This window comes from Xenopus tropicalis, chromosome 8, assembly GCF_000004195.4.
Source record: "Xenopus tropicalis strain Nigerian chromosome 8, UCB_Xtro_10.0, whole genome shotgun sequence".
In the NCBI taxonomy this organism is placed as follows: Eukaryota; Metazoa; Chordata; class Amphibia; order Anura; family Pipidae; genus Xenopus; species Xenopus tropicalis.
In genome coordinates, this window is record NC_030684.2 from 4,888,308 (window position 1) to 4,903,741 (window position 15,434).

Consider the following 15,434-nt stretch of genomic DNA (forward strand, 5'->3'; position numbering starts at 1 on the left):
GTTACACATAACTATAAACCCAGTGAGAATGAGGAATGAATGGATATTGGGGAGTTGTATCAGGAGTCAGAACCAGCAGTGCAGGGAAGGGAAAGGGACAGACACAGTGACAGTTACACATAACTATAAACCCAGTGAGAATGAGGAATGAATGGATATTGGGGAGTTGTATCAGGAGTCAGAACCAGCAGTGCAGGGAAGGGAAAGGGACAGACACAGTGACAGTTACACATAACTATAAACCCAGTGAGAATGAGGAATGAATGGATATTGGGGAGTTGTATCAGGAGTCAGAACCAGCAGTGCAGGGAAGGGAAAGGGACAGACCAATTACCTTCTATGGATGGCACAAGGTTCCGCACTGCCAGGAATACGCCAATGGATACCCATACATACATACATACTGGCGGGTACCTGAGAAGTCTCCGGAAGGGCAGTCGGCTCTAAAGGTAAAAATAAAAGTCAGATATGAAGGACAGCAGGCACCATTACTCAGCACTCCCAACCCTGGAAACAAAATGGCTGGCAGCCCCAGGCAGGACATTACCCATTGCTGCAATGACCCTATTGGCATGTCTGTGGCATTATGGCTAAAGGGAGTGGGTAAATGGGGCACAAAAATGGGGCACTCAAAGCTTCACCCCCATTGGGCCACACACACACATAATACAGCCCTGAGCTGGCAGGGAGCTGCCCACAGACTGGCAGTCACATACAGATATATATATATATATATATACATGGGTGTAATCACCTCACAGGAACACTCTCTCAGTCCCAAAACCATAGAGTGTCCAACAAGGAGCACAGAGTGTCCCTGTACAATCCTGCTACACCTTGGCCTTGTTCCACTACTGTCCCCCCACCTTTATCGTATAAGCGCTTCTGATTGGCCAGTGAATACCGTTGGCTCCTATTGGTCAATGGACGTCCCATCTCTTATCAGTGTGAGGGGAGGGACCCTGTGAGGCCGCAGCTCCCTGTAACTCACCCCCTGGTGCCTCAGCCAACTGCCCCGATTATCTGCCCCACACAGGCCCAAATACACTGGATGGTCCCTTTTCCCCACACTTTATAAAAGGTAAATTTTCTGTTCACTGAACATATAGAAATACAGGTCACTGGGCAGTCATAATGTGTTTGTTTGCTTCAGGCACCTGCAGTGCATTGTGGGTACAATTCAGGAACCTATAGCTGGGTACTGTCATTAGTGCTATTTAGTCAATCTGGGCTTTTATAATGATAATCATAGGGGGAATAAGCACCCCAAATCCCCCCCTAACTGGCCTTCAGGCTGGGCCCCCTTAGCCCATAACAAGGTTACAGATATATAGAAACATTGGGGTAACAGTCACCCCGCTATAGTTCCAGGGGTACCCAGGGCACAAATAAGCACTCACCCCAAATCCCCCCCTAACTGGCCTTCAGGCTGGGCCCCCTTAGCCCATAACAAGGTTACAGATATATAGAAACATTGGGGTAACAGTCACCCCGCTATAGTTCCAGGGGTACCCAGGGCACAAATAAGCACTCACCCCAAATCCCCCCCTAACTGGCCTTCAGGCTGGGCCCCCTTAGCCCATAACAAGGTTACAGATATATAGAAACATTGGGGTAACAGTCACCCCGCTATAGTTCCAGGGGTACCTAGGGCACAAATAAGCACTCACCCCAAATCCCCCCCCTAACTGGCCTTCAGGCTTGGCCCCCTTAGCCCATAACAAGGTTACAGATATATAGAAACATTGGGGTAACAGTCACCCTGCTATAGTTCCAGGGGTACCCAGGGCACAAATAAGCACTCACCCCAAATCCCCCCCTAACTGGCCTTCAGGCTGGGCCCCCTTAGCCCATAACAAGGTTACAGATATATAGAAACATTGGGGTAACAGTCACCCCGCTATAGTTCCAGGGGTACCCAGGGCACAAATAAGCACTCACCCCAAATCCCCCCCTAACTGGCCTTCAGGCTGGGCCCCCTTAGCCCATAACAAGGTTACAGATATATAGAAACATTGGGGTAACAGTCACCCTGCTATAGTTCCAGGGGTACCCAGGGCACAAATAAGCACTCACCCCAAATCCCCCCCTAACTGGCCTTCAGGCTGGGCCCCCTTAGCCCATAACAAGGTTACAGATATATAGAAACATTGGGGTAACAGTCACCCCGCTATAGTTCCAGGGGTACCCAGGGCACAAATAAGCACTCACCCCAAATCCCCCCCTAAACTGGCCTTCAGGCTGGGCCCCCTTAGCCCATAACAAGGTTACAGATATATAGAAACATTGGGGTAACAGTCACCCCGCTATAGTTCCAGGGGTACCCAGGGCACAAATAAGCACTCACCCCAAATCCCCCCCTAACTGGCCTTCAGGCTGGGCCCCCTTAGCCCATAACAAGGTTACAGATATATAGAAACATTGGGGTAACAGTCACCCCGCTATAGTTCCAGGGGTACCTAGGGCACAAATAAGCACTCACCCCAAATCCCCCCCCTAACTGGCCTTCAGGCTGGGCCCCCTTAGCCCATAACAAGGTTACAGATATATAGAAACATTGGGGTAACAGTCACCCCGCTATAGTTCCAGGGGTACCCAGGGCACAAATAAGCACTCACCCCAAATCCCCCCCTAACTGGCCTTCAGGCTGGGCCCCCTTAGCCCATAACAAGGTTACAGATATATAGAAACATTGGGGTAACAGTCACCCCGCTATAGTTCCAGGGGTACCCAGGGCACAAATAAGCACTCACCCCAAATCCCCCCCAACTGGCCTTCAGGCTGGGCCCCCTTAGCCCATAACAAGGTTACAGATATATAGAAACATTGGGGTAACAGTCACCCCGCTATAGTTCCAGGGGTACCCAGGGCACAAATAAGCACTCACCCCAAATCCCCCCTAACTGGCCTTCAGGCTGGGCCCCCTTAGCCCATAACAAGGTTACAGATATATAGAAACATTGGGGTAACAGTCACCCCGCTATAGTTCCAGGGGTACCCAGGGCACAAATAAGCACTCACCCCAAATCCCCCCCTAACTGGCCTTCAGGCTGGGCCCCCTTAGCCCATAACAAGGTTACAGATATATAGAAACATTGGGGTAACAGTCACCCCGCTATAGTTCCAGGGGTACCCAGGGCACAAATAAGCACTCACCCCAAATCCCCCCCTAACTGGCCTTCAGGCTGGGCCCCCTTAGCCCATAACAAGGTTACAGATATATAGAAACATTGGGGTAACAGTCACCCCGCTATAGTTCCAGGGGTACCCAGGGCACAAATAAGCACTCACCCCAAATCTCTGCATTGGTACTTTTCATGGTAGAAGCCAAAGACAAATGAGATTACAGTGGATGGATGGATTTGCTGTGAAATTCCGCATTTCGCTATTGCTAAAAAGATTTGCCGAGTGAGGAAACAGTTGCAGGTGGGTCAAAAGAATCACAGACGCAGTTTTGCAATTCTTTCGCCAGCCGAAATGGGCCAATTTATTTTGTTTCAGAAAAAAAAACGTATTATTTCTAATTTTTAAAACTTTCCGCAATGACGATGATAATATCATTCTGACAACAAAGGTTGGTGGAGAGATCGTCTGTTCACAGCGCAAAAACCAAACCCTTCTTAAATGTTGCCTTATGGGCAGCAGATGTGTGGGTTGGCAATGTATCCCTTCATAACCATGATTTAGGTCATCTTAGATAAGTCACTGTAGGTTAAAGGAGAACTAAACCCTAATTACAAATAAAGCTTACAAGTAGCTTCCTTTCACCAGAGTTCTTCTGTTCCAGCAATCAAAAATTGAAGTTAAAAATACTGTAAAGATCTTTGATCGGATCCAGCATCCGGCTTGGGACTCCTCCAGTTACATGGGAGTAGGAGAAAGCAGTTCTAATGTGTAGGGCTGGCTCCTTCTGAAAGCTCAGACTCAGGCACACTTTACTGCTGCGCTGCAAGTTGGAGTGATATCCCCCCTCCCTCACCCCCAGCAGCCGATCAGCAGAACAATGGGAAGGGAGCAAGATAGCAGCTCCCAGTAGGTATCAGAATAGCACTCAATAGTAAGAAATCCAAGTCCGGCTTGGGACTCCTCCAGTTACATGGGAGTAGGAGAAACAATAGGTTAGCTGAAAGCAGTTCTAATGTGTAGCGCTGGCTGAAAGCTCAGACTCAGGCACACTTTACTGCTGCGCTGCAAGTTGGAGTGATATCCCCCCCCCCTCACCCCCAGCAGCCGATCAGCAGAACAATGGGAAGGGAGCAAGATAGCAGCTCCCAGTAGGTATCAGAATAGCACTCAATAGTAAGAAATCCAAGTCCGGCTTGGGACTCCTCCAGTTACATGGGAGTAGGAGAAACAATAGGTTAGCTGAAAGCAGTTCTAATGTGTAGCGCTGGCTGAAAGCTCAGACTCAGGCACAAGGCACTGAGATGGCGCCAATACACACCAATATTACAGCTACAAATACATTTGTTGGTTGAAGAATAAAAGGTTAAATGGCAGAGGGAATTATTTGCTGTGTAACAGTGTCATTTAGAGATAAAAAGTACCCCATAAATATCATGGCAGTATCTCTTTAACATAAAGGGCCAGATTCAATTCAGTAATAAAAAGGTTCATCAGGGATGTATTTCTAAAATGGGCGCCAGTCTCAAACACACCGCCCACTAGGGTTGCCACCTGTCCGATATTGACCCAGATAGTCCGGTTTTTTGGAATGGCTGTCCAGGTCAAAACCACCTGCCCGGTTTCTTTAGTTTGGAATACCAGGCAGGACTCTTTGAGATTGATGTGGCGATTGACCAATTGCCACTGCGACATCATAGTCCTGCCCATGTGACATCACTGTCCCACCCAGTGATGTCACAGCCCGCTCCCTGCCTGGAGTTAACATCCACAAAAGGTGGGGCTGGAGTAGACTGGAATCTGGGGAATTCCATAAAAACTGTTCCCATGGGGATAATGGTTTCCACTCTCAATAAGTGGGTTTCAGGGTTGCGACCAACAGCATGGGAATACAACTCAACATAGGCGTCAGAACCCGGGGGGGGGGGGGGGTGCAGTGGCGGAAGTTGTGGCTAAATGGAGGTGGAGGGACGGTGGCCTCAGCCAGAAGAGGGACAGTGTGGCTGGGCTTTCGGAGTGGATCTCTTTGGCCACAAAAAGTGGGCCTGTCCAACAATCTCAGTGTAGCACGTTGCAAATCCTCCCTCTCTTTGCCCCGCCCCAAAACAAAATCATCTTCTGCTGCCCCTGCAACTCAACCTTATTACAGACATTGGGCCAAATGAAATTCCTCATGGTTTAACACCTGAAATCTCATGGACGAGATTCAGTTCAAGGAGAAAAAAATTTTTTCCGAATTCGGTTCTAGTTTTTGCCCATACTTTTCCCCAGGCTTCAATAGAGTTTTCACGTGATAAACAGTGAAATAAATTTTCGCATCTCAGATTAAATCTCGTCCATGATTTTTTGGTTGATGAACCTTTTTCTCACTGAATCGAATCCAGCCCATTGTGTCGGCAAGGGAAGGAGGAACCGGAAGAAGAAGGATGTTGGAAAGATCAATGAATATCACTGATAACGCTTATCGCTTGCTTTTTTGCGTTAAAATTGACGCCAAAAACCGTGCGATTTGCTTAAGTTTTGTCGCATGCGTTGTCGCATATCGCGTGCGTTAAATGGAGCACAACCGAATGCGTTAGTAACGCATGATTCACAAATACATATGAAGCGTTAAATGCGCTAAATATCGCATTAGTCTGTGTTGGCCCTAGAGTGATGCAGCCTCCAGTTTGCAGGGAAATGGTCATTTTCAGAAAAGTAGTTTTACGCAGGGCTGTGGAGTCGGTAGATAAATTCTCTGACTCCGACTCCTCAGTTTCTGATACTTCCGACTCCGACTCCTCAGTTTTTGATACTTCCGACTCCGACTCCTCTGTTTTTAATATGTATTTTTACATTCATACAGTCAATGAAAAGCATGCTTCATGGTCACTCAACGTGTTCGTTTATGCACTGTGTGCATTGGGCTTTATTCTTATAGCAGAGAAGTAATTAATTATGACTGTTTGTGAATTGGGACATTTAAACTTGCTTTATTTTTTTTTTTATTCCCATTTAAATTTAGTAGGAGTCGGAGTCGGTTCATTTTTTGCTGACTCCGACTCCAGGTACCCAAAATTGCCTCCGACTACACAGCCCTGGTTTTACGAGCGTAATGGTGTGTATGGCTAATATGGCGTGCGCGCAACAAGCAGTGCTCGTGCGTTAATTAGCGCGCGTTGCGTCGAATACCGCACGAAAATAGTCTTCGCGACTTTAATAACGCACACAGCATCGCGTCTAAATTAATGCAAGTATCCTTTCAGTGAATCGTGCGTTAAGACGCAATAAAATTTTTAACGCATGCTATAAAAAGCCGCCATTTTAACACACTTTAGTGAATCAACCCTATAGTGTTTTCTATTAATTCAAAGTCTTAAAATTATGCTTCCCCCCCCCAAGGAAGGAAGGAGTGCTACAAAGTCCGACATAACCTCAGCAACAGGGATGAGTAACTTGAGTAAGAGGCTGATCCAGGGACCCGCACCTGTACAGTAGGAAGTGCAGACAGAGAGACGACCGTACTGACCTGGGTACCGACCATTGGCTGTAACCTTGTCCGTTCAAGTGAGGTACCCACGGGGCTTTTATTTATTCTTGGCTTTCATATTGTGGGAAAATGTTGACGTGGGTTGGAAGGGTTGTATTTCCTGGTCAATGCAGTTGGACGATTTCTCTTTGATCCTATACAGAAATAGAAAATAAAGGGTACAAATGATAAGGGCAAAGATGGCTGTGCATTTGGGGATATCGGTTGGATGAAATTGTGCATTAATAAAATCTCGCCACTGTTTGCTCTTTGTCGGACGTTGCAGACCAACCACGCTGCTCCCTCTGTTTGTGTAGGCTGATTAGAGACTCTTTGGCTCTTTGTTTCCTAGCTAGGCACCCACATTATCTTTTCTAACGGGCGAAAAGTCAGGTGTCTAGGGCTGCATATTATGGCTTAACAGAACCGCCATGCATGGAACAGTGAGGAAGGAAGTGGTATCCTAGCACTGTGGCTCAATTAACAGTTAAACTTGGCCTGTTCTCAAAATGCAAATGCCACTTCTCTACGTGATAGATGAGGCAGCTTATAGTGGTTTTTGTGCTGCTGGCTCTGGGTGCTTGCTTACTATTGCACCTCCGAAGGTAGGTCTGATCGAGGGGGGAAGAGCTGAAATCTGGGGACCCAAGCAGTGTCAGCATGAAATTTGTGGGGGTAGACTGTATAATGAAATTACTGTCATGAAATGCTGGGGGGCACACTGTGCCATTAAAGGGGTTGTTCACTTTTAAATTAACGTGTGTTCTGAAACAATTTGCAATCGGACTTTGTTTTCTATTTGTGGTTTTTTGAATTTGTGGTTTTTTTGTACCATGAAATGATGGGAGACAGAGTGATTCATGAAATGCTGGGGGATAGAATGTACCATGAAATGCTGGGGGTTAGAATGTGCCATGAAATGCGGGGGGATAGAATGTGCCATGAAATGCTGGGGGATAGAATATACTATGAAATGCTGGGGGATAGAATGTACCATGAAATGCTGGGGGTTAGAATGTCCCATGAAATGCGGGGGGATAGAATGTACCATGAAATGCGGGGGGATAGAATGTACCATGAAATGTGGGGGGATAGAATGTTTCATGAAATGCTGGGGGTTAGAATGTGCCATGAAATGCGGGGGGATAGAATGTACCATGAAATGCGGGGGGATAGAATGTTTCATGAAATGTGGGGGGATAGAATGTTTCATGAAATGCTGGGGGTTAGAATGTGCCATGAAATGCGGGGGGATAGAATGTACCATGAAATGCGGGGGGATAGAATGTACCATGAAATGTGGGGGGATAGAATGTTTCATGAAATGCTGGGGGTTAGAATGTGCCATGAAATGCGGGGGGATAGAATGTACCATGAAATGCTGGGGGATAGAATGTTTCATGAAATGCTGGGGGATAGAATGTACCATGAAATGCTGGGGGATAGAATGCTTCATGAAATGCTGGGGGATAGAATGCTTCATGAAATGCTGGGGGATAGAATGCTTCATGAAATGCTGGGGGATAGAATGTACCATGAAATGCTGGGAGATAGAATGTACCATGAAATGCTGGGGGATAGAATGTACCATGAAATGCTGGGGGATAGAATGTACCATGAAATGCTGGGGGATAGAATGCTTCATGAAATGCTGGGGGATAGAATGCTTCATGAAATGCTGGGGGATAGAATGTACCATGAAATGCTGGGGTATAGAATTTTTCATGAAATGCTGGGGGATAGAATGTTTCATGAAATGCTAGGAAATAGACTGTACTATGAAATGCTGGGAGATAGAATGTACCATGAAATGCTGGGGGATAGAATGTACCATGAAATGCGGGGGGATAGAATGTTTCATGAAATGCTGGGAAATAGTGCTTCAAGCATCAAGAACCTCCTGAACAGTGAGACTTTTTTTTCGAATGAGTCTTATCAGTTGGCGCAGGGTTGTTTTATTTATAGACCCCACCCAACGCATTTCATTCTCTCATATCACTTTTGTATCATGGTATAAAGTCACACGGGGTAGGGTTGAGGCAGTTATTTGTGGGAACTGAGCCACAGGGACTATGTTTGGCCTCGTTATTTGTTTTTAATGAAAGATTTGTCATTAAACACTTGGCACGAGGGGAGGGAGGCGGGGAGCAAATGGTAAGCGCTGACGCACACACGTTCCCATGGAATCCTTATGCCATTTCTACATCCGCTGTTATGAATACAAAGCTGTGTTGGAGCAGCCACGATGGTTCAACCTTACCATAACACTATAAAAGGAAAAAAGTCTAACATTTGTAGGAGATGTTTGATTGAAAATCACTATGTCCACACTTTCCAACTTGCAGTAAGAGTCACATCAAAGGCCCCTACCAGTTGGGCATATCTCCATCAACTCTGTTACCTTGGGACCTCTTCAGTGGTGCCCCTGGTCCTGCACTACCACTAGGCCCCCTCACTAATGAGGTATCTGTGACTTAGTCCCCTAACTCCTTGTTGGAGTGTTGGGCTGCCTGGGCTCACTTGGTTGTCTATCTCGTGCACCTAGTACTCACTCTTACTTTAGGCTATCACTAGCTAAACCTACTCTACCGGTGCCAGGGACTTAAAGAGGTCATTCATGGACAGAGGTCATTCCTTTAGACTGATTCGGCAGCTTATCTGCCCATGTATGGGCACCCCCGTTAGTCCTATCCCACCGAGATCTAGACTAAAATTGGCAGATCTGGATCAGGCAGGTTTGATTTTCCGTCGGATCAGGGACCGCATCGGCTCGTTGATGCAGGCCCTGATCCAACGGCGCCTATGCCCTAATGCCATACGATTTGGCGACCTCGCCAAACAAGCAAATCTTCCTGTGTATGGCCACCTTAACCCTCCTACAGAATATGTTGTCTCTACCACGCCCTCCGGTCAAGACCACCGAACCTGGGTGTTACCTCACTTTTTTTCTCAAGTATACTTACCCTATTTTCTATCAAAACCCCATTACTCTGCTGCCGCCTAGTGGGCAACTAAACACATAACATTTTTGCATTCCTGTTAACCATTTAACACACTCTGTCACACTTATTAACCATACACATGTTCTATTCTCATGCACCATCATTTCTACCTCCTTACATATTGGGTACGTGGCATCTATTAGCAAGAATGCTTGTTTAAATGATTCCCTTTTCTCTATAATAATAAAACAGTACCTGTACTTGATCCCAACTAAGATATAATTACCCCTTATTGGGGCAGAACAGCCCTATTGGGTTTATTTAATGGTTAAATGATTCCCTTTTCTCTGTAATAATAAAACAGTACCTGTACTTGATCCCAACTAAGATATAATTACCCCTTATTGGGGGCAGAACAGCCCTATTGGGTTTATTTAATGGTTAAATGATTCCCTTTTCTCTGTAATAATAAAACAGTACCTGTACTTGATCCCAACTAAGATATAATTACCCCTTATTGGGGCAGAACAGCCCTATTGGGTTTATTTAATGGTTAAATGATTCCCTTTTCTCTGTAATAATAAAACAGTACCTGTACTTGATCCCAACTAAGATATAATTACCCCTTATTGGGGCAGAACAGCCCTATTGGGTTTATTTCATGGTTAAATGATTCCCTTTTCTCTGTAATAATAAAACAGTACCTGTACTTGATCCCAACTAAGATATAATTACCCCTTATTGGGGCAGAACAGCCCTATTGGGTTTATTTCATGGTTAAATGATTCCCTTTTCTCTGTAATAATAAAACAGTACCTGTACTTGATCCCAACTAAGATATAATTACCCCTTATTGGGGCAGAACAGCCCTATTGGGTTTATTTCATGGTTAAATGATTCCCTTTTCTCTGTAATAATAAAACAGTACCTGTACTTGATCCCAACTAAGATATAATTACCCCTTATTGGGGGCAGAACAGCCCTATTGAGTTTATTTAATGGTTAAATGACTTTTTAGTAGACATAAATATGGAGAAATTACAAAAAGACCCCTTCTGGATAACAGGTCCCATACACATACTAGCAAGTTAAGGGACAATTAAAGTATCCTACTTAGAAATGCAAGATGGCCCTTGAAGTTTAATTGTCATAATTCAAAATGAAGGGGGATACCAAGCAAGAAAAGTATCTCATGGCTGAGATAGGACAACATAACAAGCGGCTCCTTATAATCGTAGTGGAGGAAACGTACTCAAATACTGTGTATACACATTTATCCTTATCAATGAGCTTTGAAAGAGGAACCAGTGTAGGATTCATCTCAATCTTAAATATCCATCCAAAGTAAATATGAAGTCAGTAATCCCCAGCCAATGGTTTGAGGAAACACCCTCTTTGATGTTGCTCCCAGTGACCTCAGAGTAGGTGCCCATTTTTACATTTCAGGCTTGGAGACAAGTTTTGGAAGCCTAGAGACACAGTTTTACCCCAAGCAGAGCCCCCATGGGGCTAACAAATAGCCAATCACAGCCGTTATTTGGCACCCCCAAAGAACTTTTTTCATGCTTGTGTGGCTCCCCGATGCATTTTATATCTGAGTGTGGCTAACGAGGGAAATAGGTTGGGGATCCCTGCCTTTGGGTTGTATAACTTTAAAGCTCAAGAAAAATGAGTCTGACAATATTTTGTACAAAACTTATGGAATTTTTTTAAAAAAATTTTACTCAGATATTAGCATGTAGATAGGTTCGGTCTTCAGCCAGATCTTTGGTGCAGAATTTGATATTTCCTTGCATCCAAAAATGATGGATTTGTTACATCCATAGTACAGGTATCGGACCCCTTATCCGGAAACCCGTTATCCAGAAAGCTCTGAATTACGGAATGCCCGTCTCCCATAGACTCCATTTTAATCAAATAATTCAGAATTTTAAAACGGATTTCCTTTTTCTATGTAGAAATAAAACAGAACCTTGTAATTGATTCCAACTAAGATATAATTAATCTTTATTGGATGCAAAACAATCCTATTGGGTTTAATTTATGTTTTATTGATTTTTTAGTAGACTTAAGGTGTTGAGATCCAAATTACGGAAAGACCCCTTATCCGGAATACCCTTGGTCCCGAGCATTCTGGATAATGGGTCCTATACCTGTACTTATAAATAGTGATGAGCGAATCTGTCACATTTTGCCAAGAAATTGGGGAAACTGTAAAAAGAATTCGCAAAAAGGGCGAAAAGATCACAAAACACGAAAAATTATGCATGTCGAAAAAAAATTTCGTGGGTGTTCCGTGAAAAAAATCCACCAATGGCGAAACGCAGAACACCGCAAATCTATGCCTGGTGAAAAATTTAGCTCATCACTACTTATAAAGGTGTTCAATTATGGAGAAGAAGCAGCGCAACCACTCTAAGCACCGCTTCAAAGCAGAGAACGAGGCCAATTTACTCATTTTCAAACTCAAGTGTTTTCTAAAACTCGATCGCAAAAAGAAACTCAAGTGAAATTAGTTGAGCTTTTCCTTTTTTTTTGAATTTGGGCTATTTTTCCCTCGACCAGTAACAAACATATGAAAAAACTTGTATTGGAACAAATCTTCCTTTTGACAAAGATCGCATTTTATTATTTTTAAAATTTCGTAAAAAATAGACTGAATGTTGGCAGCTTGCCAGGTTCAAGTTGTTGAAATGTTTTATTCGACTTTTTAAGGTTTTTTTGTTTTTCAAATGATAAATCTCAAAAATATAGTTTACAACATTTCAAAAATACACAAATTTTTATTTTGCCGATCACAGCAAAAATTCCAAAAACTCCAAAAGAAAAACTCAGTGAAATAAATGTTAAGTGTAATAAATGTGCCCATTACGCTGGCAACACACCTGGCGATTTTTGAACTGACAGGGCTGAATCGTCAGATATGGAGGTAGAAACAATAGGATTTCTACCTCCTTCTGTCGATTCAGCCTCTCCACTGACAGGGTTGAATCGTCAGATATGGAGGTAGAAACAATGGGATTTCTACCTCCTTCTGTCGATTCAGCCCCTCCACTGACAGGGCTGAATCGTCAGATATGGAGGTAGAAACAATGGGATTTCTACCTCCTTCTGTCGATTCAGCCCTGAAGGCAGATTTTGCTCAGGCGCCTTAAATGGCGCCCGATCAAAATCTTTTAACCCGTCTGATCAACGAGTCGACTGATATCAGCAACCGTCTACGATATCGGTCGCCTCACCAAGTTGCCATACTCGCAGCGAATATCGTACAAAATGAGGTTTCATACTATATTAATGGTGCGTGTATGGCCAGCTTTAGAGTCTATTTCTAATTTGTGAGTATTTCCCATATCCAATTACCCAGACAAATAACTTGCATCATTGTGTAATATAATCTAATCACCCCGACATGCACAACAATCAGACAACCGCAAGAAAATGTTCAGTGTTTAACGATACAAAGAGTTCTGTACGGGATCTGAATCCCAGGTTTGTCTTCACTAAAATATTCCCACAAATATTCAACCACTTTGACTGAACCGAATCCAAACCCTTGTGTTGATGTTAAATAAGCACCTAAAGACAAAAATTCTTGAAGCCAGACTCATTGGTAATGTTTCCTCAGGCTGCTTTTGTTGAGACATTCTCAAACACCTGTACTGTGGGAAAGTTATGTATAAGGGCTCATCCACTGAGCATCTGAGACCTTCCATTGCTTTGCACCTCCACTGCTTTGCACCTCTGGTAGGGTTAGTGAGAGCATCTTCTCAAGGCTGAGGTATGTTGGTATCTGCTTCTTCTCCTTCACGTACTACATTTGTAAATTCCCTAGCTCTGTCACTGCCAACTGAATATTCTATCAAATGTTTTCAGATTATAGGAATAAACCATTTTGTATTTTCTTTGCAGGACACCACAGACATGTATCACGCCCGTTCCTATAAATCATGTGTGGCCCTATTCCTCATTTTTTTGTTTCTACTCTCCACCTATAATTTTGTAAAGATAAGAAAATCTTGGACATTACTAACAGCTCCTAAGTCCAACCTAACAGCCGCCGGAAGTATCACGCCCCTGCAGGATAATAAAACCTTGATCATGTCAGCCTACTACGATGATAGAGAATCGAACAACGTACGTATTGTTGCAATACTCAATGTTGATAAAGTCAAGGAACTCTATTGCTGGTTTTTCTGCGAGTTCAGGAAGGGCTACATCCCTGTCAGAGCACAAATAGATGTTCCTTCAGACCAGTTTGGTTTCCCTTACAGTGCAGCCATTGTGCTCTGTAAGGATCCCCAACTTTGTTTTTCTCATCATATCTCCATCCATTCAACAAGCACAGGAGACATCGATGGCATTCAAGTGTTTGAGATCAAGAACCGTGAGCCGAGGTCCTTCTCCGCCAACTTCACTGTCTGCATTTCCACCATGTTTGGGAATTCCAGCAACGTTCTGCAGTTCGTCCAGGCCATAGAAATGTACAGGATTCTGGGAGCGCAGAAAGTTGTCATCTATAAAAACAGTTGCAGTCGAGCTATCGGGCGGGCTGTAGATTATTATGTGTCGGAAGGAGTTGTAGAGGTGGTACCATGGCCCATTGACCGTTACTTGAGGACATCGGATGCCTGGCACCATGACATGGATCCAAAGAATGAAATCGGTTACTATGGACAAGTGGCGGCTTTGAACGACTGTCTGTACAGAAACATGTACAAGACAAAATACCTGACGTTCAATGATATTGATGAGATTATTTTGCCAAGGATACACACGGACTGGAATGAGATGATGGAAACTCTACAGAAAGAACATCCAGACAAATCCGTCTTCCTGATAGAAAACCACTACTACCCAATCCATCTCACAGACCACACGTTTGATAACGCTTTCCCCAAAGATGTTCCGGGACGCAACATCCTTCAATATATTTATTATGAACCGGAACAGCCCAATGTCTATAATAATCACAAAATGATAGTGAATCCAAGGAAAGTGATTCAAACGTCCGTTCACTTTTCCTTGAAAGCGTACGGAGGAAATCTAGATGTGGCCAATCACATTGCAGGCCTCCATCATAGCCGAGAAGCCAAGCAACCAAACCTTCCTTTTACGTCTCTCATAAGAGACACGACCTTGTGGAAATACAATGTGACTCTCATACGCAATGTGAACAGAGTCTTAAAAAACCTCTCATAGGTTGTTTAGTGACAGCTGCAGGTCCTTTGCGCCATGTTTTGGCCAAATGTAGATTAAGGAGAACTTGTCTTCTAAATTTTATTGTGGCAGCTCCCATCTGTCTGTATAAATACAAATATACAAAGAAGTGTGTATATACGTTTATATAAATATGTTGTAAAAAAAAATGAACGTGCCTTCAAATTATTTCTCTATTTCCCAGAATTCCATTATGATAAATAACAAAAATGAAAGGGTCATTTATCAGTCCAGTATGGCATTCATGTAATCTGACGCCAGGCCACGTCATTCCTAAACAATCAGATTGCACACTTAATTAGTGATGAGCAAATTTTTTCACCAGGCATGGATTCGCAGCGAATTTCTGCATTTCGCCACTGCCGAATTGTTTCGCAAAACTTCCAGAAAAATTTGCAGCGGAAAAATTTGTTGCATCAAAATTGGGCACGGTTGCATCAAGAAAGCACAGTTGACAAAAAATAGATGCAGACGCCAAAAAAAAGATCTCGCAACAAATGCATTTCGTGAATTTTTTGCCGTTTTGCAAATTCTCTTGCTGTTTCGCGAATTTTATGGCGAAACGAAATGGGACAGGCTTGCTCATCGCTACACTTAATGCTTCCCTTGCCAACAATAGGCAACCTACCTAAGGGCATTGCCAC

At 43.9% G+C, this 15,434-nt stretch overlaps 1 protein-coding gene across 1 annotated transcript; it reads left to right on the forward strand.

Annotated features, from left to right (window-relative positions):
• The first annotated feature begins 945 nt into the window (after positions 1 to 945).
• Positions 946 to 15,007, forward strand: LOC100495552 (beta-1,4-galactosyltransferase galt-1-like). The gene is made up of 4 exons (XM_031892003.1): positions 946 to 1,081; positions 3,325 to 3,426; positions 6,505 to 6,674; positions 13,483 to 15,007. Exon 4 carries the CDS (start codon positions 13,495 to 13,497, stop codon positions 14,770 to 14,772), a length of 1,278 nt encoding a protein of 425 aa, XP_031747863.1. The 5' UTR covers positions 946 to 1,081; positions 3,325 to 3,426; positions 6,505 to 6,674; positions 13,483 to 13,494; the 3' UTR covers positions 14,773 to 15,007.
• Positions 15,008 to 15,434: the final 427 nt, after the last annotated feature.

Excerpts from the sequence above, each read along its gene's own strand:
- LOC100495552 (XM_031892003.1), top strand. The coding sequence starts at position 13,495 with ATGTATCACGCCCGTTCCTATAAATCATGTGTGGCCCTATTCCTCATT.